At 42.9% G+C, this 21813-nt stretch overlaps 1 protein-coding gene across 3 annotated transcripts in view; it reads left to right on the top strand.

Annotated features, from left to right (window-relative positions):
• Positions 1-21284, top strand: part of LOC110989500 (neuropeptide S receptor-like) — a 40783-nt gene extending 19499 nt beyond the window's left edge. Inside the window, exons 2-4 of one of the 3 annotated variants that reach the window (XM_087136479.1) lie at positions 3350-3522; positions 9645-9868; positions 17660-21284. In XM_087136479.1, the coding sequence (XP_086992605.1) occupies positions 17729-18985 (1257 nt within the window). In that variant the 5' untranslated portion in view covers positions 3350-3522; positions 9645-9868; positions 17660-17728 and the 3' untranslated portion in view covers positions 18986-21284. The remainder of the gene's footprint in view (positions 1-3349; positions 3523-9644; positions 9869-17659) is intronic. The other 2 variants (XM_022253932.2, XM_087136480.1) reach the window with 2 other exon arrangements.
• The last annotated feature ends 529 nt before the right edge of the window (positions 21285-21813 follow it).

Below are 21813 nucleotides of genomic sequence, written 5' to 3' on the forward strand. Positions count from 1 at the left end.
GTGCCGGCATCTTTCCCCAGGCTCCCACAAGCCGTCATGCAATTAAAACATTCTGTAATGGGAGAAGCCTCCTTTCGTCGTGACGACTCCCTCAAACAAGCCGGGTCTAGTCGCGTTCTACGACTCTGCCCTGCGAAATAATCATTTGGACGGGGCGTTCCCACGGGGCCCCTCAACCGCACGGTCCCGACAACGGTACGCCTCTTAACCGTTCCGCATGCGGCTGGTCGCGATTTACTCTCTTTTTCTTTTTGTCTATTTTTTTCGTTGGAGTACTGACTGTTCGGCTATGCCGGGGTGAATTTCCCTTCCCCAAGGGGTCGTTCACTTCGCTCACCAAGACTGTGAGGACACCAGTCAAATATCGGTGTCGTTTGCGCCAACTGCAAGAACAAATTTTGAAGCCATGTAAAACCAAATTGCCCTCCGTGATTTGCATGCAGTCGCAACCTGGGCATCAGTTGGAATTGCTATCTACTGAAGAAAGTTGGCTCTTTGCACTTTGTAGCAGGCATTGGACCTTAATTAACTGCATTTCCTGTCCTACGTGGACTAATTTCATGGTCCACAGGCACAACCTATAAGCTAAAGAGACTCTACGTAGTAATAAATGCAATGCCAAAAGGTCATGTGACCCACTGTGGTTGGCCGGAGAGTACCATGTGTCCGCAGTGGTGACTGTTTTTGGCTCATAAGGTCCGTAAAATGGACTCAATAAAAGAAAATTGTAATGCACAGCTTTACACTGTACACTGGGTACCGTTGTCCTGAATGCTCTTTTGTGCACAGTGAATAAAACCTCAAGGAGACAAGAGGAGCATTCATATATGTAGGACTGATTGAATTAGAGGGGATTTCTCAGCAACGGGAAAATTGGTCTGCATGCAGTGTAGCCCACAAAAGGATGAAAATCTAGTGACCCTGGCCTTTACGTACTTGTTATTGCCAATCCAGTTTACTGTGCAACGTGACACTCTCAGCCCGTGTAATTAAAAGTTCAGTTTCAAAATTGAAGGAGAGCGGAAAGGTCTATTTGATTTCTTCTAATCATGTTTCAAAGAAATGCTTAGTCTCATTGTGCCTTTAGTTCAGCCATGGAAACCTAGTTTACGAATGAGAGTCGAGAGATAGCGCACGTTCCGTGTTCAAACTGACCCATCCCAACTGTTGTTGAAACTGGTAACTAAAGATCGCTTACGCCATTGTAAATCCGTATCAAGGGTGGTTCGAAAGGGTTCGATTCAGCGTTTTATTGATTATGTCATTTACCCATTCACAAGCGATTTGACCATGCAGTTAATCCACCGCATCGCCACAATGCCTTCGCTCAAGGGAGGCAGATCTGTTTTCGTTCTTAAAATAATCAATTCTTTAAAATGACTGAGCAGTCACAATGTCGATGAAACGTCGTATAAAACTGCCCACGCAAATTGAAAACAAGCGGATTATATTTTACAAAGAAGATCCATTTACAGCATTTAAAATAGCAATCATTTTTTTTAATGGTACAGCATGTAGCCGTTGTGACGCCAGTTTTTACGGTTGCAAGCTTTGCACTCGAGTCTGAATTAATGATAAATTCCACTTGTTATACTCGGGGTATTTTTGCCCCAGCTGAGTCGGCCTTTGTAAAGATCGCGGTGAATATTGGGATTGTCTTCCTCGCCTAATAAGACGTTTGTTCTGCCCAGAGCAATATTGACTTGTCTCTGGAGCTTGTATTCAAGTGGCCTAGAGACAAGGGTCTCAAGGACCTTTTGGTAGGCCTTAGGTGTATTTGTAGAGAACCATATGTCTCTGGCTTTAAACTGATTGCAGATTATCTGCATATAGCCCATATTTTGGGGAATAACTGCGTGCATGGTTGATTTGCCTGCCTGACAAGTCATTTTCTGTTGTGACGTGATTTTTTGGTCCTTGGAAAATTAATTGTTCTTCACAAAGCCTGAAAGACTACCACGTGACCCGAACCACAAAAATCGCTTTCTTTGATCTGAGCCGAGTTGGTAGATACAATTTGGATGAGATGTACTTGTTCATAGTATCGGCAGATATTTGCAGTGATGGCTTCTATATTTATTTTGCAAGTGCAGATTAAGTATCGTTAATGATGATAATTGTATGAAGTAAAAAACCGAAAAACCCTAACAAAATCTCAAAGCTGCGAATGTGGGACGCGGGGATGAAAGGTTTCATTAATAGTTGGTGAAGCAGATGTAATGCAAATATGTACTCCTTAGGCTACACAGGTCATTAAACCGTTTTAATCATATTGATGGCATCAGGTTCCCTCGCCTGTGTAGGGCCGCGGCCTAACCTCCTCTCACAGTTTAGTCATTATAACCGACTCCAGTCACGTCTCCGTCTATCGTTGTCCACTCACGGCGCGTTGTTGTGTCCCCCCCTTCCCACTCTCCTATCCACTCCCCCTCATTCGCCACGGTACATTTATTGGGGACTTGAACTAAGAAAAACACATCTTGATCACGACGTGCTTATCGTTTGTAATCGCGCCAGTGGTCGCTGGACAGTCCAGTAGCTTCAGCCACTCGAAAAATTCATATTGTTTCTTGACGTTTCTCATCTAAACGTTGACTGCGTCACTTTCATTGAACTAGCCTACAGAGTGCATGCCAACGCATAAGAGCAGAAATGGTACATGCTGGTTTGTAAAGTGTGACGAACTACTCTGAATCTGAATAAAGGATTTGTTAATTAAAGGGCCTAGGCCTATAATCGCTGGTGTTAAGTGCCCCGTGAAATATCATAGTTGGCAAATCAAATAATTAAGATGTCTTAGAGTATGCTGTTTTCTTTTCCTTCAGATTTGTCTCTTGTAAACTATAAATGTTACCAATCATAAAACTACATACGATGCTAATCCGCTCAACCAACCTTTTTCTGTCAATGATCAACCACCACTGGTGTTACGTACAGTTGTATTTTCACCCTTAGCCTAACGCAGCAAGTTACTCGAACCATCCGAGTATCGACCACGGCCTATACTACTGGGCCGTGTACACAGTCGTAAGTAAAGTGTCCAACTTACAAATCCCAACGCGCGAGACTATCCGTCGCCTGTCCCTTCGATATGTCGCTACGGATCAATTTCATCAGTTCATACTGGCGTAGCTGCAGCGGAGTTACGGAGACCTGGAAACACGACTAACCCTAGAACTTCATTTCTCTTGTGGTCGATGACAACTACATGCGTGCGCGCACTATATTGCGCCGACGCGGTTTAAACTTACGTATAAGACACGGGTTGAAAACATGCGCAGTCTGTTATTGCTGTTGGCATTGATATGTGAACACCTTTTTTTTCCTTCCTCTCTTGAACGCAAATCAGTACGTTGGCGTAACTACGAGGGCATTGGGGAAGCAGCTGGCAAGGTACCGTAGCCTGCTGTCTGTCCAGCGACAAGCTAGTATCAGCACACAACCAGCTTATGTGAAAATAGCAACTAATTAACACGATAGAGTTACCAGATAAGCGTCGTAGGGCTACTGTCGGCATTAAAGGTAAGCTCGAAACCGACTCAGTTGATCGCCCGAAGCAAAGGATATAGAAGATTCAGGGTTAATTGCTGTAGGTTAGTTACATGTCGTTGCTGTTGGTTTGTGCATGGAGGAAGGAACCATGTTCTTTGTGCTGCTCATGTTTCTCAATAAGCGCTATGCAGTGGCAGTTACTGTCTTACAGAACCGAGAGCACTCTCGAGGTTCAGTTGAGTCGCACAAGCAAAAATAACCAAACTTTTGTTTCTAGAAAAAAAGAATGCCACTAGCAAAAACCAGGGGGTGTTTTTACTTTCTTTGGTTCTTTCTTTGGTTCTTCTGACAACATCTCATGCAAAGACTCTCCCCCTTTTCTTGTCAGTTTGTACGCTCACCGACATGCACCCAAACGTAATGGAAAGTAAACCAGAAACAATTAGCAGAAATTTGTGTCCTTTACAGCAACACTGAGAAACTGTGTTCGAGTTTGAGCAGGGGCCCAAACTCGCACCCTTCGCGTCTTTATTGATTAAAGTGCATGCGAGGGAGGGTAACCTATTTGCCTGCTATTAATAAATGGCGTACACGTCCCTCGGAAGCGATTCTGGAAATGCTGTCCAATTATGTTGTGAAGCATCTGCTCAGTCGTCTTGTCTGTTCTAAAGTGCACGATGATTCTTAACTGTCGTGTTACTACGTTTGGAGCGTAAATCGGGCATTAGTGCTGCTTCAAGTCGGTCCGTCTGGTGCCGTCTTCCTCACTTGAGGGCTAAATATGACTTGCAGCCCAGACTTGATTGATGGGCGTTGGAAGACGGGGTGGATTTTGCTTTAGCCGCTGAAAATCTAAATAGATGAGTTACCCGAGTCAAGAAAATGAATCGGACAAGCCACTGTACATACGGTAAACTTCTCTGATCAATGATGTTTGTAACACGGGACCGAGCCACAAAGTGAGCTGGTGGCCCCAAATTGATTTGTTGGTAATGGGGGCAAGCACGCATAAGGACCGACCAATCAGAATTTGCGGCGGGAAATCACGAGAAAAGTGGAGCACCTTTATATACAACATGCATACAATGGCAGAAACTGCAGTTCTTACCATATCTCTTTCACGTGGTGCCAAATGTGTGTACAGGAGTTTGTTTCTGCATTCAATTGGGGACCCTGAACAATAGCGGACAATAAGGTCCCCGATGGACAGAGGGTCCCCGATTGACAACTGTGTACAAAACATATGGGTGGTCCTGTAAAGTACAAACAAAAGAGGAACAATAGGGGGTGCCCAGTTGCAGGCAAATACACACTTGGTTGAGTGTGTGGGTGTGTGTGCAGGCGTGGCATAGTTTGAAGTCCACATAATGTAGTGTATGATGGCGTTGTGGAAAACTGGAAAACAGTTTCAGAGGCATTTTGGGGTCAAGGTTAGCTATAGCCTATCTGTGGCAAAATGAAGAGGAACAGTCCAGGAAATCATCAGCTAAAATCCAGCTCGAAGGAGTGTCCTAGTTGGAGAAAAAAGAGCATTTTCCTCAAATATAAGTGGGTGTGTATGGGCGTGTCATAGTGTGGACCTCTGCATAAAGGCAGTCCACGTAATACAGGGTACGATGGCGTTGTTTGGACTTGCACACGTCTACACACCCTGTGCCCCCTCTGAAAAACAGTTTCAGAGGTATTTTGGAGTCAAGGTTATCCATGGCAAAATGAAGAGGAACAGTCCAGGAAATCATCGTCTAAAATCCAGCTCGAAGGAGTTATCCTAGTGGGAGAAAAACGAGCATTTACCTTAACCACTGGAGAACAAAGGAATGTTCACACTTCTTATGTAAACAAGCGTGTATGTGGGTCAACGCGTTTGTGTGTGTGTGTTTTAAGTGTCCTCAATGTGAATTGGAGTTAATGTTATACTACATCATGAGTTTTTCAAACGACCAACGACATGGATTGCTTCGGGGGGAGATTACTAATTATGAGGTACCCTAGTTTTCTTGACGCCAGAGTAAACGGGCACCCGATCCCACTTCCAGCTGCCGTTAATGGATATAACGAGGTTTTTACATCAAAGTGCCGACATTCGAAACGGAGAAGGAAGGTATTATATCTTATGATGATATATGCACCACGTTAATGCATGTGGACTGCTCTCATTTCTGCCAAAGTCTGCAGAAATATCCCCCTTGGGTGGTTTCAGATTCTTCCTGAAAATGAACACTTAGCCCATTACTTCGAATGGGTCATGCTGTGCAATTACATGTTATCACTACCCTTAAAGATGCACCTTTGTATGCCAAATTAGTTATTAACAAGGATGGGTACCGAACCAATGTTTTGGGAGACCAAACTTGTTTGGGGCCGAACACTTGGAAATCTTTTTATGTAACGTTTGTGGCCTTTCTGATGGGTGAGGCTACATTTAGGGGCTTTTAACACGCTATGAAATAGCCCCCCCAAATCGCCTTTTTCTCATCATTCAATAAATGTCCCGGTTTTGAGGGGCCATAGCCCCTGTTGACCCTCACGAATCTGCTCTTGAAACTTATTTTCATTTTTTTGCTTTTGTTAGAAGGTACTTTGGCGTTAAAAAGGTTTTTAAAAATTCTATATTCATGAGCCAACCTTTGATGCCATTAGAGCAAAAAACCTCACTGATGCATTGATCTGGAGACCAAAATCAAAAGTAAATTTTATAGTTTGCTGTTCTAAACTCCCTTTTTGCTGACTTATGATTGCGTAAGTACATGTCAGTAGCAGCCCATATATTTTTAGTGACCAAATTCTCGTTTCACAAATTAAGCAGAAAACAAATTAACCTAGCAGTGTCTTCCCTGATGTAGAGAGAATGTCTGAGAAAAATTCAGTGCAAAGACTCTTAAAGGGGGTCTTATTTTCATGTGTTTGTCATTGGAATTCTGATAGCTCTGTGAGATTTTTTTAAACTTAGCTAATCAACTTGGGTTTTGAAGTGACGGCCAGCCCTATAATTCTACTACATGCAGGTACGTGTTAGCAAAACTACGACTGTACTGCAAAAAGAGCGTCAACAACGCACAAGTGCGTGTGTTTTATTAAATGATACAAGGTTGTATAGCCTTTCGTATATTAATCTTTTCCTGTGCGAAAAATATGAGGGAAAAAAGTACCGGTGCCGTACCAGCCGGGTATTGAACCACGGAAATCATTCTGTAATATAATTTTTTTTTTCTTTCCAAACCTACGTAAGCCAGGTCGCCAGGCTTCCTTCCCACGTAATAGGCCGGTTCATAATCGGCGCGAAAGCGCAAGCGAACGTGAATTTGTGAGTCAGATCAAATATTTGCGTTGCGAATTCATACGAGTTGAACACATTTCAACTCAAACAAAATGTCGCCGCGAAGTTGCCGTACGTCAAATTGTCTTCGCTTTTGCATTCGCCTGAATATATGAACCGGCCTTGATGCTGCTAAAGGGGTTCCGTTATCACTGGCAGGTCCCTATTATAATATATTACCAGCATGCTTCATACGGTGGCATTCTGCTGCAAAAGCGCCGTGGTTAGTGGTCAGCCGTCGGATAGGATAACATAACTGATTTCAGAAAATGCACTAATGTCAGCTTCTATTGAAATGAAGGCGATGTGCGCAAACTGTCTGAATTGTAGGTTGCGTGTTGTCATATGAATGCTCATAAATTCTATACGAAAAGCAAAGGGGGGGCTTGTTTTGATGCAATGTATCCCAGCTGCATAGTTAAACTGTACAAGAACGTTGTCCCAAGTTCCTTTGATAAAGATATTGAGTAGAACTTATGTCATGCAAGTTCATGTCAGAGCAGCTGACTTAACAGCGCTAGTTTAAGAAAGGTTTCGCTGTAACAGTTGATTCCTTCTTCTGCTGGGTACATGAGATTGGACAAAATTGAGACTTCAGGGTGCGTAATATCGCACGGTGGTCCCGAAGAGACGGGGACATTTTGGAGGAAACAAGTTACTGCATATCCAAAACAGAATGGCATCCCCAACATGGCACAGCAACTTATGGTACAGGATGTCGCCACTTACACAGTGACTTGAAAAGACACTTACGGTATAATGTCATGAAAGAAATTCACAACTATGTCCCCGAAGGCCACTATACTGCGAAGTTATTAACTAAGGCAGATTAGCTGTCGCACGAACATGACAAGTCCACAGCTTGGAAGCGGGCACGCGGCCCAGTGGAGTGTTCTGTACATTGTTAACTGTAACATTATTAAAAGGGTATGTTTAGCCAGTCAGTCTCGTCAGTACAAACTCTACGAGGACTAGAAAAGAAAACCGAACTGGGTTAAAACGAAAACAAAAACCTAAATCACTGGTCAGCGACTGAAGCGTGCATGTTTCTATGAGAAAATGTTTGCTCAAGACAAACACGGCCAACACAAAATTTCGGGTAATATTACCAACGATTTTATCGACCCGATAGCGTAGAAAACATTGTTTAACCCCATTTACATCGAACCTTTTCGAGCCGCAGAGAAAAAAGTCATGCCTGCACGGTTGAAGGCCTCGCTTGTGGGATGGGATTTATATCTTTTGATTAGCGACGCCAGCACGGGGGGACGGTGTCAACATGGAGCATGACATAGTCATACAACATGCAGCGGGGATAGGCTATGTCCAATTTTACTTTCTGCCGCGCGTATTAAGATATTTCGCCAGGTAATCCAATTCATGAATGCAAAAAATTGTCTAATCCTACTCAGTATACATTGTGCAGTACATGTCTTATGATACGTGGGATCTTTGTAAGGCTAGAGGGACCAGACGGTGGGCTGGAAATGAATCTAGCGCTTCCTTTGTTGTCTTTCTTTATTGGAATCTTTGATCAGCATATGCCGATTTATTAAGAAAAAAGTGCTCGCCAAGTTCAAGCAACACCAAACGAGAATTGGTTTAGACTTGTTTAACGAGGGAGAGATCGAACAGCTTGTAAGGCCATACCTTTGTAAACATACATCGTTCGTTTTTTAACATGAGAACGTTTGTGTGCGTGAGTTTGTTTACATTCAAAGTAACCTTATACCATGACTTTCTCGTGTCATTGATGCGTGAAATTGGCGTAGCGCTAGAATGGATGCGATGCTGTCTCCTTGCAGTTTGACCGAATTAATGAGGCTTTGCTCATATTCGATGAATTTTCGAATTCTAGGCGATAAATTTGTCGGTCGAGCTGGGCAGATATCCACCCCGCCAGATCGTTCGGCAGAGAATGATTTCAACTTAATTTGGCTTATTTCCGCCTCGAGATAAAATTCCCCTAATGGCGCCCGCATTCTTTCACGTGACACAAAGGACCAGGGTTATAGTCCCGTGTCGTCTTATTGGTTAATTGCAGATCAGTTGACATGAAATATCTGGACCAATGTATAGCGTGCACGCACCTTAAAAAACGGTTCCAATTGCACGGTCGTTTCACTTTTAAAATGTACGCTGGCGCTGGGCATTAGTGTAGCTCTGAAGATGAGAGCATCGTAAGTGATGCTGGTGCTTATAATATGCCCCCCCCCCCAAAAATGAAGTTTGCTGTCAGACGATTAGAACAGTCGCATAGTTACAGGGACATCAGTAGTTCCGAGGTAGGATCCACTAATTCTTACTGACCTCAGTGAAGACGAATTGTGGCTTGGATGTCCGGACATTTAGAACATCCTCTGTTCCCTTTAAGGTGAGGCGGTTGTTACTCTTTGACTAGAAGGACAAAGTTTTGGGGACGTGATTTTTGGAGGCTTTTGAACGTTAGAATAAACCTTTTAAAAACGACTTGCCAAGATTTTTGGAGTTTAGGCGGTGATCACTGAAAAAGAAATATGATTGGGCCTGATCGATTCTGAGTTTCCCGTCGGCTCCAGATACGGTACTCTGTTGTTACGTTTACTTGAAATTCAGCCTAAAGCGTGGATAAGACAGCGTCTTGTCCCTTCCTTCGTTTACGTCTCTAGCACCCAATCCTAATTCTTACAGTGGGCCGGGGGCATGCAACCACTTTACCCCATATACCCCCGCCCCCAACGTAGCAAGGTGTAGCGTGGTTGAATGCATGCCTTCGGGTGTTGCTTCCAGTTTGTCTTTGTCATTATGTCTGTTTCTTTTTTACTTGTCTTCCTCTTTATCTAAATGTTTGATGGAGGAGGGCGTCAGGCACCCAACTGTCCCTTCAACGTCGACAAAGTAAACCATGGATTATGAACACCTCAGACAATTCTTGAACGGTTCATTGGTGACGATTGCAGATGTTTGGGGCTGTATCCCGGAGAAGGGGCTGGCGTATGCGGACACGTTTCACCTGGTGGGCTGCAGCAGACGAAACCATAAATTATTCTCTGAGCAATGGCGTAACGAGAAACTGACACGGTAAAGACAGTAGTCTACTCCTAAGTTTGTCATGAAATGTGTACTATACATATGAACTGCGATGGAATGCTCAGGCGGAATTTTCAGTGGCATTGGTACTGCCCAGCAAACTATAAAAAAGTACATCAATAGTTCTTGACCATGTCCCTGATAATGAAAATGTCTTTGTATTCGTAACCCTTTTAACTTGCTAATTATAACCCTTTCAACTTGGTAAATAGAGCTCCACGCATTCTGGGCGAAGGTGCACATTTTGGTCCACACCATTGGTCCAATTTGGTCCTGGGCGCCCCTCTAGCAGTTGCCGATGCTGGAGGTGCCGAGAGTTGATGGTATTAAATAAACGTGGATTCATAAAAACTTCCCGTCGGTAGGGACACATTCTTGTTTTCAGATATATTGCATTATATTCTGGATTGTCTACAACATGTATCTATGTTACGAATTGAACAGTTCTGAATACAGGACAGTGTCCAGATCAATTTTAAGTTGATATGCACCAAAATGACAAAGCTCACCATGCGCAGATCACATCACATGTACATCTGCTGGTCTTTTATTGTTGGAGGTGTAGGCCACTATTGTCTCTATGCTAAAATGTCCCAACAAAAACGCTTTCGAAGCTTTAATTTGATTTCACTCTCTGAAGTGTTACTAAGTACATAGTTTTAAAGTTGTTTGTCGAGGAAACCGATCCCATGAACTGGAACTATCGGGTACTCTTGTTCCCAGTTCACTTACACAGCCTTGTTTTACCACATTGTTTATTTGTGAAGTCTCGCTTGCCCTTGTGAACTGAGAGAAATCGGGAACTTTGTGTAAAACCGGACTTATGCCATAGCTTTTTCTGCTCAGGGGAAAAATCGTGCCGGCATGCTTGACCGGAGCCAACAAAATTGACCATCAACAAAATTTATGAGAATGTTAGGGAAAGTCAAGCATACAGGGAAGAATGAAAGTAACAGGCGGTCTTATGAAGGCCAGTTAGTACCGTGAAGCGTGCAATAATTATAAAAGTGAAGAATACTATTTCTTGTTTTTGTCAGGATCTTTCCAGGGTTCGTTTCACGAGATCTATTTTTAGAGGCACTTTTAGGGGATAGGCCTACATCTTTTAACTTCTTTTTTTGTGATCTAATTTTCCTCATTTGCTTTTTGAAGAATTATTGTTAAAGTTTTTAAAGATAGAAATATTTGTTTCATGAGATCAATCTCTCTTTCTTAAATTCGTATTTGCAATTTCTTTTTCAGGAACATGTTAATATTGAAAAATAATAGTTTTACCATGTACATTTTCTTCGGTTTTTTTTTTGGGGGGGGAGATTTCATTTTCCCAGTTTTCCGGAGATGCAGGTTTCAAGTGTTTTTACTAATTCTATTTTTTCTTGTATTATAGCAATGTTGATTGTGATGAGACCTATTTTTAGAAACATCGGTTTTTACGAAATAAACTTTTTCAAGTCGTATTTCCGAGGTAAACAGTTAGCAAAAGAGTCCAAACCCTAATGCCTATGATGCAATCGATGCTTACTGGTGATTACAATTTGGAAAACAAATTGTTTGACAACAGTGAGGCAATAATTTCGTCAATTAAAAAGTCTTATTAAAGACTAGTACAAACGAATGAGCCCTTCTTTGACCATGGCTGAAAAATCTTCTAATTAAAACGCAAGTGTCTTTCTTTTAATAACTTGAAAACGAACTTTAAAAAGTACAGTATATACATCTCCAAAAAACAAACTTCAAAAAAATCCTCCCGAAAAACTTTTATATTTCCTACAAATATTTAATGTCGTAAATACTCATTTTTTTCCAAAAATAGAAACAGCGTTTCTGAAGATAAATTTCGCAAAAACGAACTTTGGAAAAAAAAGTCTCATAAAACGAGCTTTGAAGTAATATAATTCACATTTTAAAATATGAATTTAATGGCTTTTGTGGGCTTTCGCACGATGGCGTGGAAGTAATCCATCTTGCTTCTTATCTCTCATGCCATATAGGGAGTTGACTTGCCCTTTTCTCGTTCCATGTTTATTTGTCTCCTTCGCTCTCGTGTGACCCCACCGTTCTCCCGCACGACTCCTCGAGTCCTTCCTCGCGGTAATAATCACAGATCACGCGGGGCTTAATGGGGCACCTCGAAACAAACATGCTGGGTAGAATAACTATGTGTACTGTGCCGTTTTATTCCCCTGTTCCTTTAATCAGCTCTCTCCTTCTGGCTTCTGAAGGGAAACCATTTGTTTTTGTGTATGTTTGCGTCTTTAATAAAAGCCAACTTTTCGCTGTAAATGGCTCTTTCCTCTGAGAACCATTGATAAATGACTTTTCTACCATCTTCCGATTGCGTATTATTATGTTTAATGTCCTGTATGTATGCGAAATTTAATACCGCTGTTTGTTTCCGGGTCGTCCAGTTCTTGGCCGGAGGTTGTCCACTGTTTTGCCCGTTCAATTCGAAAAATAAATCGTGCTGTTACCAGGATTGAGATCAACAAGGCTTGCGGGAGGCGCCTTTCCACATAACAAGCGCCATTTTGCCGTCCAAGGTAAAATTTGGTCTGAAGACTGGACAAAACTCTGAAAGCATTTTAGCAGCTGTGAAACTGATCATAGCCGCCTTTCTATTTCTGCATCTGGGGTCCGTACACACCAGTATCCGTTGTACACTTCCGTGGGGGATTCTTCGTGAATTTAGGCATGCGGATAGGAAGCACACGCCCGACGTCGTGCTGAGAATTCCCATGAGCATGCAAGTTCGCAAGGTCTGAGTGCCCACGAATGGGGACGTAGAGCAGGGGCAGATCCTTAGCGAGAACACTCCGCATGCATATTTTCGAGTTTTTGCAAATGTATGGCGTAGAGTATAGTGCGCGTGGCTAATATTTAACAAAATACCGGTAAAGAATGTTCATCAGCGCAGTGTTTCGGTGAAGTACATAAAGTGAATGTTCTATTATACACGAGGCGAAGCCAAGTGGAATAACACGTTCAATCATGTCACAGCATAAAATTAGTCATTTCACAGCACGAATGTGAAACATTTATTTATTTGTTTATTATTTACCACGCCCAGTGGATTGGAACGTTCTATATTTTCTGTGGGAACACGCCGTGCGTTCGTCCCGGGGTTAATTAAGCTCAACGAATTCATTGTCACGTGATCAGTGACTCGCTAATCGGATGCTGGGATTTTATTTAAGGTGTCTAACAAATGGAAAGTGGTGTGATCTGGGTGGCGTATCTAGTCTTTGCGACTGCTTAGCTCCAGAGGGTTGTGGGTGTAAAACATATAGTTTTACCCTCTAGAAAAAAAGACACCAGTCCAAACAAAGAACTTTGCTTAACATGGTGCGCGTGCCACAGACGCTAAGGGTTCAGTGAACTTGTTCTGCTGACTCGAATGAATTAATGAAATGAGCCCTGTATGCTTGTGCGCGAGATTTTGTTCCTTGTGGAATGTGTTAGCTCTGGAAAGTCACGATGAAAAAAATTAACTGCGCAAAAGCTGATCTTTTTTTTTTTCGTGCATGGGAGCGAGGTTCTTATTTCCCAAGTCCCTGTCAAACAAAATTCGAATGAGCCATCCACGGATAGCAGCATGCTTTGTTGAAAGAAGGAGCGAAAGCAGTTTAACAGCAAATTAGTGTACGCTTTTCCGGGCAGCCCGCCCACTATATTGGTTGTAATTCTCCAGGGTTGATGTGCTCTTTCGCAGTCGCTTTATTCTCCTGGATCCCCAAGCCGTCTCTGCGGTCTCACCGCTAGGAAAATACAAGCCCCTGTTATTGTAGGGGTAGATCATTCCCGAACTCGTCCTTAGCTGAAACAACATCTTAAGGTGAACTGGTCATGGGAAATATCAAGCGTACAGTAGCAGTGGATGACAGCGTAATCCATTAAAAATGTTATCAGTAGCTAACCTTGTCCTTGGTATATTAGTCCATAAGTGAAAAATAAACAGAGAAGGAATTTGGCCATTTTTTTATTACAAAAATATTGTGAACTAAATGGTGATGAAGTCTAACATACTGCCACGATTTACTGGGTTGGCAGAACTGACATTGAAATGCTGATACCGCAATCGTCAAAGGATAAGCACTTCTTCAACGCTTTCACTTCCTTTTACAAGTACACTGCTCTAGTTTTTGAGTGGAAAGAAATGGTATCGCTACACTTTGCAGGAGAACGTGCGGCGCAGATTGCCCCAGAAAAATATTGTTCGATGAACACGTGAAAACAAACCAAAAATCAAAATCCCACAGATTATGATATTGACAGTGAAGCAACTCATGAAATCCGTTTGTACCTGCTCGAAGTTCGAACAGTAGCCGGTTTTTGGCTTCGTCACAAAGGTGGACGCGCCACGATTTGCAGGCTACCATTGGACGATCACTGAAGTTGCGCGTTGACTTCCGGTTCCATGTAAACGGCGATCAATACACCTCTTCACTATTCAGTACGTGTTTTTACAAATGCACAGGTTGGCTCCAAGAACGCTAAGGATGTAGTTTATACTACTTGTGATGGAAGGGGGCCATACTAAGAAACAACGATCTCTATCTCGTGCGCACAGGAAAAATTACGACTTTAAAATCTTTTTACAGAGCACTAAAAATCAATTCGAAGCTAATAGCGAAAACGGTTCAATGGGGTTTTCTGAAGAAAAAACCTGAACAAAGTCAGAAAACCTGAGAGAAAATGACCATCGAAGTCGCACTCGTGTACATTTTCAATGGCCAACTCACACTTCTTGCTTCCAAAGCCATTTGTGCGCTTGCGCGCATAATTATGAGTTCATTAGTGTTGAGGTCTATGCATGCAACTCTATGTGCAGTGCATGTGCAGTGGGAGTGGTTTAAACTGAAGGGACATCACACGTACGAACTGGATTCCTGTCTGAGTTAAACAGTCCAGACTTTGAAGACCATCAACTCGATACAGGCCAGGATGGAAGCAGGGCCCTGGACATTTTCTGAAAACCACCAACTCTTTGTTTACTTGGCAAGTCTTTTGAAGACTTTAGAGTGACATCTTGTGCAGGTCTTGACACAAACTTTGTCCGAATACCGGAAGTACGCTAGCGTTTATCGCAAATTGGACCTTTAACGCTGAATACCGAAACACAAGTCTACCTTTTCGTTGTTCATCGATCAGGAAATCATTGATTTCAGTGGATTGAATGGAAATACGGGCGTTTCGTAATAGTGCGCCTCCAAGAGTTTGCAACGCGTTGGCTAATCACAATGCACGAAATCTGTCGACCCTTTCCAAACGCGCATTGGGTCAACAGATTTTGCGCGTTGTGATTGGTCGACGCGTTGTAAACTCTTGGAGGCCCACTATTGTGAATCGCCCGTACGTATTATGGCCATGGATACTAGTATCTGTTTTGCTTTGCAGATGTACAGCACATTAATCTCTATGAAGTCAGTGTAGGTTTCAATCTCATCAAGAACTCTAAAGGCAAGATTTGGAGCAGGATGCCGAACCTGCCCACAAATGAAAAGCTGAACAGTAAACCCAACTGCAAAGATGGAAATACTGCCCAACTGTTTACAAAAAAAATATGCTGCGGGAGTAGTTTCAGATTAATGACTTGATTCTGATCTTTCTAGCCCGGTCCAACCTCTAGTGCGAGGGCGATGGATTCATTCAATTACAGTGTGAGCAAAAGAGCAGCGAAGATGCTTGGGAGAACGCTGTATAGCGGACGTGATTGGCACGGCTTCGTAGAGATCTTACTCGGGATCAGAAGTCCGGCTAACACAAAAATTGAAAGGAGCCCGGAGTATACCGCAATTACATTTACACTATCGACGATGACATACGGGGATTAGGCAGGGATTTGCGAACATACTCCGCTCTCCGCATTGGCTGAGAGAAATGATACCCGAAGCCCAGTCTAGTTTTTTTTTTCTCTCCCTACATCCTTCTTTTTTCTTTTTCTTTTTTTTTTTTGCACTGCATATGATGGTTGTGAAACAAAGGAGATATATTCGTAATGAAGAAAAATGCGGAGCATGGAACTGACCAGGGCGGGGATTATGACTCTGAAATAATTAAATTCACCCATGCAAAGAGAGAAAAGAAAAATTTGGGAACAGGAATGGAGCTCACCGTACTATTTGTATTTTTGCACATTCTATTCATTACGTGCTACAATTATTACACTAAACAAAGATATTACATTCGTCGATTCGGTACAATCAATCTTGGATGCTGTGACTTACAGCCATTCGAGGATTTTTAAATCTTCACCGATTTTCAGAGTGTGTATAGTCAAGATGGTAGCCTTATACTGGCTTCCATGTGGTATCTGTTGAAGAATTGTCTCCAAAGTTAACATCGAGGGTGCCCAGAAGGGCCGGACAATGTGAACAGCTATTCATGTTTTGTCGGTTGCGGTCGTGACATTAATTATCACCAGTTAGCACAAGACCAAGCAGGTCGATTCTATAAGGCATGGGTGTAGAGAAAAATCGACAATTGATTGACTAATGGTCACTGATCACGCTTGGTCTCATTTTCTGCATGGCAGGGTCTGGAAGATGATCCGTTTTGTCTCCATGATTAAATGCATTTTTATGTGGGCCCAAACTCGTTGTTACATTGGCATCAATCAATTTGGGCCATCGTTTCGCTGACGACGCCAAGCAATTCGATCTGTCATGAGAGAATTCCTCTCCGCACATTTTTTTTACAACCTTAGGGAGTCATTTTAATGAGTGGCCACGGGTTGGAGAAAAAAGAGGTCAGTCACGCATGGCAGTGATTCGACGATGTTTGTTGACGTCTGGGCTCCCCACTGGCACCCAGTCACGGTGGCATCCACCCAACACCTTGCGTCCTTTCTTTAAAAGCTGGCATATTAACCCATAACTTTACCTTGGGCCATCAATAACATACATTAAATCATTTTATCTGAAAACAAAAACGAGAAGAAGAAATACCAGTGCAATGTGGATGTGTATTATATTTCCAGATTATTACTTAAGGGCTTGCCTTCGTCGTCTAACAATCCCGTTGATGGGTTTGTCGCGTGACATTATACTCAAGGGGCGCATGCTGAAACACTAACCAGTGTTTTGGGGTGATTTGTTGCTGTAAGCAGTGGAGGAAGTCGCAGGCTTACGTCCCGCTATCTGGGCTAATAACGGCGTCGACAGTGGCAATACCACGCCGTCGCGTGCACTCAGATAAATAGGTCATCATTAGCAGAGGAAAAATCCCGATGAATATCAGGGAGGAGAATGAGTTATGGGGGTTGGGGAATGCTCGACCTGCCTGAGGTGACTCCGCATATCCGACCTAAAATGGTGCGCAAGTAGACCTGATCTCTAACTCTTTGCTTTTGTTCTCGGTTTCACACGTACACAAAAGAAATTATGAAAAGTTCACTTGAATTCGGGTTTCCGTTCTCGCTATTTCCTCCCCCGTTATCTCCAACTAGATTAGATGATCTCTGCTTGGCATTGTTAGAACAAAACTAGGTTAAAATATTCCCCCATCGGTTACGTACACTTCTAAAATAGTTGAAGCCGGTGGTGGGTTTAACTTGGCAGCGAAGTATAGATCTGCGTACATTGTCAAGCCAGACATTAATTTCCTGCCCAGCGGACCACGTGTTCTGTGCATTTTGCTTTATTGATCTTGCGTTCAATAGATATACATCTCGCTCGTGTCTATGGTCTTTGTTTTCATGGAAGTGCTGGAAAGAATGTTCATATTTCTTCCATAAATTTCAAAATTGATTCAGTTTGTTTTCCATTTTTTTTCCTGTTTCACCAGAGGTGTTGTTGGTGGGTTTTTTGCTTCTTGGTGCAACTCTTGCTGCCGTGGAACTGTGACCAACTCAAAATGACGGAAGTCAACTACGCGGAGCTCTCAACAGACATGACAACAGAGGGCGCCATGACAAGAACCCTACCCGAGAGCGAAGATGACGGGGCCACAGCACGTGGACACAATGCGGGCGCTAGGATTACTGTCCTCTTTGTGCTGTTCTTTCTGGGCGTTGTCGGGAACTCATTGGCTCTGCTCTGGATATGGAAGAACCGTAAGCGGCGGTCCCGCGTGAACAACATCGTGCTCGGGCTGGCCACCGCCGACTTCTGCGTCTGCATTTTCACCATGCTAGTGTCGGTCATCTACGAGCTTCAAAACTATCATTGGTACGCGGGCAACGTGGGGTGCAAGATCATCATGGCACTACAGACTGCCTCTCTGATGGCATCCAGCTATATGCTGGTCATCATGGCCTTGGACCGGCACCAGGCCATCCGTGCCCCCCTCAAGGAAGGTTTTTCGGTCAAGAAGATGACCATCTTGGCCTGGGGGCTGGCGTTGGGCCTCTCCATTCCTCAGATGATTGTTTGGCAGATCAAGAACAAAGGCTTCGACTCTTGCCTGACCAACCTGAAGGAAACCCCACAATGGCGCCTGGTATACTTGATCTTCGGAGGTCTGTTCATGTTCTTCATTCCGTTCGTCATCATCACCGTGGCCTACATCCGCCTCTCGAAGAAGATCTGGGACAAGGCCCGGGAGACCTCGGGCAAAGCCCGCAACAGCTCCAAGAAGAAGAAGATATACATGCAGAGCACAGGATCGTCTTCACTCAACCGCGCCAAGATCAAGACCTTGAAAATGAGCGTTGTCATCATCGTCTTGTTTGTGCTGTGCGGTCTGCCGTACTTCGTGGTCGAGATGATCCAGAGTTACCTGCTGCACGTGGAAAGCAGTTTGAATCCCGACGTGCTCGGCGTATTCGGCATCTTCGCAGTCTCCAACTCCGCGGTCAACCCCTACGTGTTCCTGTTTTTCAACAAGCGCACCAAGTGCATGAAGTTGATACGGTTGGGCTCGCCCAGCGCCCCGTCGAAGAAGAAGCGGCGCCTGGGGTCTCGCGGGGCATCTTCGTCCAGCTACTGTCCGGACGAGACAACAAAGACCATGCTTGAGACGAAAGCAGCAACAAGGGGAGACCTGAACAGTTACTATCCTCTAGATTCCCGGTACAACGATCGCCACAATAACGACATCCGTATGGACCCAATTCGTGAGGATAGTAAGAATGTATTAGCCACACGTTGCGATCTCAATAGTAATGTGTAAACCTACTAACCGTCGAAACTTTAATTTCTCGAAAGAGGGAAAAAATCATAAAAGCCTGAAGAGCTATCGTCAAGTGTTCCTTATAAGTTAATAAATTATCTTACTCTATCAAATACCTTGGAAAGTAAATTCTGCACTTGTGTCAATTTTTCTTCTTTCTTTTGTAGACTTTTGCGACCTTACAGAATTTGTTGTTGCGCTTTTTAATCATTTCTGGTAATGACACCAAGGATTCCTCAAAAGCGCTCTTGGCACCGTAGCTCGCAAGCCTGAAGAAACCCTTGCAGAGAGAAGGCATTAACTGACGAACGTGACGTTCTAAACTGTTTTTAACAGTCAATCAGAGGAATACAAAGGAAACTGGCTGACACGCGCTGGCCGCCGTAATTGTATGAAGGCCACATTTTGCAAAATGAGTTTGCCTGCAGTTGAAAAATGTATCCCCCCCCCAAAAAAAAATGTACAGTATTGTTTAAGAAAGATATAATTATACCAATTTAGTATTTAGTGTTATATAAAATAGGTATCTACACATTTTAAAATTTTATGGAATTGTCGTTCTTGTTTTCACACCGACGGTCAAACACATTGGCACGGCAAAAAACAGCCAGGCTTCGGGCACACCAATGGCAGACCTTATCCCTAAGGTTTCACTTCATGCTGCTTTCGAAGTCGGCTGATTCATTTCAGGAAGGGGGGCACGTTTGGAGAACTAGACAAGCAAATGCAGCTGTAAACGGACGGATGTGCTCGGCACCCGCTCAAAAAGAAAACCCATTTTCTGCAAACCTTGATCCCGCCACCCGTATAGGAGCATTGGCGTCGATCGCTCCTCGGGTCGACGGAGAGAGTACATTGATAGGCAAAGGCGAACATACTTAAGTTCCTTTTTAAATCAGGTTTGTTCTTCAAAAACATTGGGAGACATGTGTTAAGGGCTCCGTCGATTGACATCCATGCTTGGGGGAAAATTAAAAGGACAGAAAATCGTATGCTTAATATCTTCAATTTTGAACTTTTGAATTCTGCTCAGTAAAGAAAAACAAATTTGAGGAATTGAAATGATTTGAAAGGATGCATTCTGTATGCAGTATAACTCTCAAAATTTAAAGGCGATTGATTTGATGTTTCCAAATCCTCCGATATTTCTTCTTTAATATTATGCTTCTTGGTGAGAGGACCACTGCCTCAATTCTTCGAAATCGACTGGCAAAACCCTTTTAATACCGGTACGTTGAGGCATTGTGAATTGTATCCTGGAATGGAATGGTTGATTTCACGCAGATTCTTGGCTCAAATTCATGCATGGCCGAGCATGAACAGAACACGGTGAAACAATTGAAACAATGCATCCTTCGAAATCAACGATGCAGTTTTGCCCTACCGCATCTCAATCCTCCAAAGTCCTCCAAAACTGCCCAGAGAATTTTGGATGATTGAGGACGGGGTTAAACAGAATGGTATGTAGCAGTGTTGTAACGAGCCACTAAGTTTTGTGACTCGATTCGAATTGAGTCATTGTAACGCAGTGACTGGGGTAGCAATACATGGTAGGACAGTGTCTTTTAATCTCTACTTTGAACTGAGACAGTGTTTGCCTGTGGGCCAAGCACCATCAAACGTAACGTGGTCTTTTGAAGCGTGCAATACTGCATGTACTGTGCGCAATGTACACTGTACATGTCAGCGTTCTGGTGATGACGTCATACAACCAGCCTGGGAGTGCGAACGGCGAAGAGGGGATTTTACGTGGGCTGGGAAACGCAGGATCTTTTTATTCATGTTGGGGTCACAATCAATGGGGTAAACATTAAATTTACGATGTTTTTGAAGTGGCTACGTATTTATTGCTTTTTTGAATACTTCAAGTGAACTAAATATTTTCTATTTCCGTTACCCTTTAAACACTGAGATGTTCGGCAAGGCTACAATAATATTTCTTTACATAAGACCACTGTCTAATAACGAAACTCTGCAAAAATTGTCCAGTTCATGGTGACGTCTTTCATTGTAAATATTGTAAAAAAAAACCAAGCCGACAGAAAGAAAGCTAACATTACTTGTATATACTTATGCGTAGTTACGAGATAACGCCTCACTGAAGATTTATCTTGCTATTTTTAAGAAATATATCGATATCCTGGATATATGTTTTGTAACGACGATGTAGAAATATAACACATTGAATGCAGATCGTTATGTATAGCGTAATTTGAGTTTCATGTATACTTGTTCGTATACTATTGGTGTCAAATTCCATTATAATTTTGAAATAAATACAGAATGTTCGCTAACGAAACTGCATTATCTAGCCCATCTAAATTGAACAGTCCTGTATCCATGCCCTTTTGCAAGTGAAATTCAGCGTAAAGCTTATTCTGGTTCCTGGATCAAAAGATGCTGGCAATTCTGGAGAAATATGTCATACATATATACCCGCCACACGTGAACGAGTTTTACCCGGCTACGTTTCTGTCAACATGTGGGCATCGTTGGCAATGTCACTGGAATGAGGAGTGTGTAAATCGTCTTCAATGAATTATTATTCCACATGTCACACCGTGTATTTGCATACCAACTTTCACATTTACACATGTAGGCCTATATCTATTTATGATGTTATCGTTAAAAAGAGTCATAATGCTTATGTATATGTAGGCCGAATGGCTGTTGGAATCTCATGAAACTTTTTACCGCAAGCAATGTCAATCCATAAAAGCTCGCAGTTTATTCTCCCCAGCAGCAGAGGCATCATTGAGTTATTTAATTAACCCATTGATCGTATGGGTATAGCCGCTCTATGGAGCTCAAACTGAGCTGTAGGTTGT

The sequence above is a fragment of the Acanthaster planci genome, linkage group LG05, assembly GCF_054643075.1.
Source record: "Acanthaster planci isolate LZ-2023a linkage group LG05, COTS_SCS, whole genome shotgun sequence".
Classification (NCBI taxonomy): domain Eukaryota; kingdom Metazoa; phylum Echinodermata; class Asteroidea; order Valvatida; family Acanthasteridae; genus Acanthaster; species Acanthaster planci.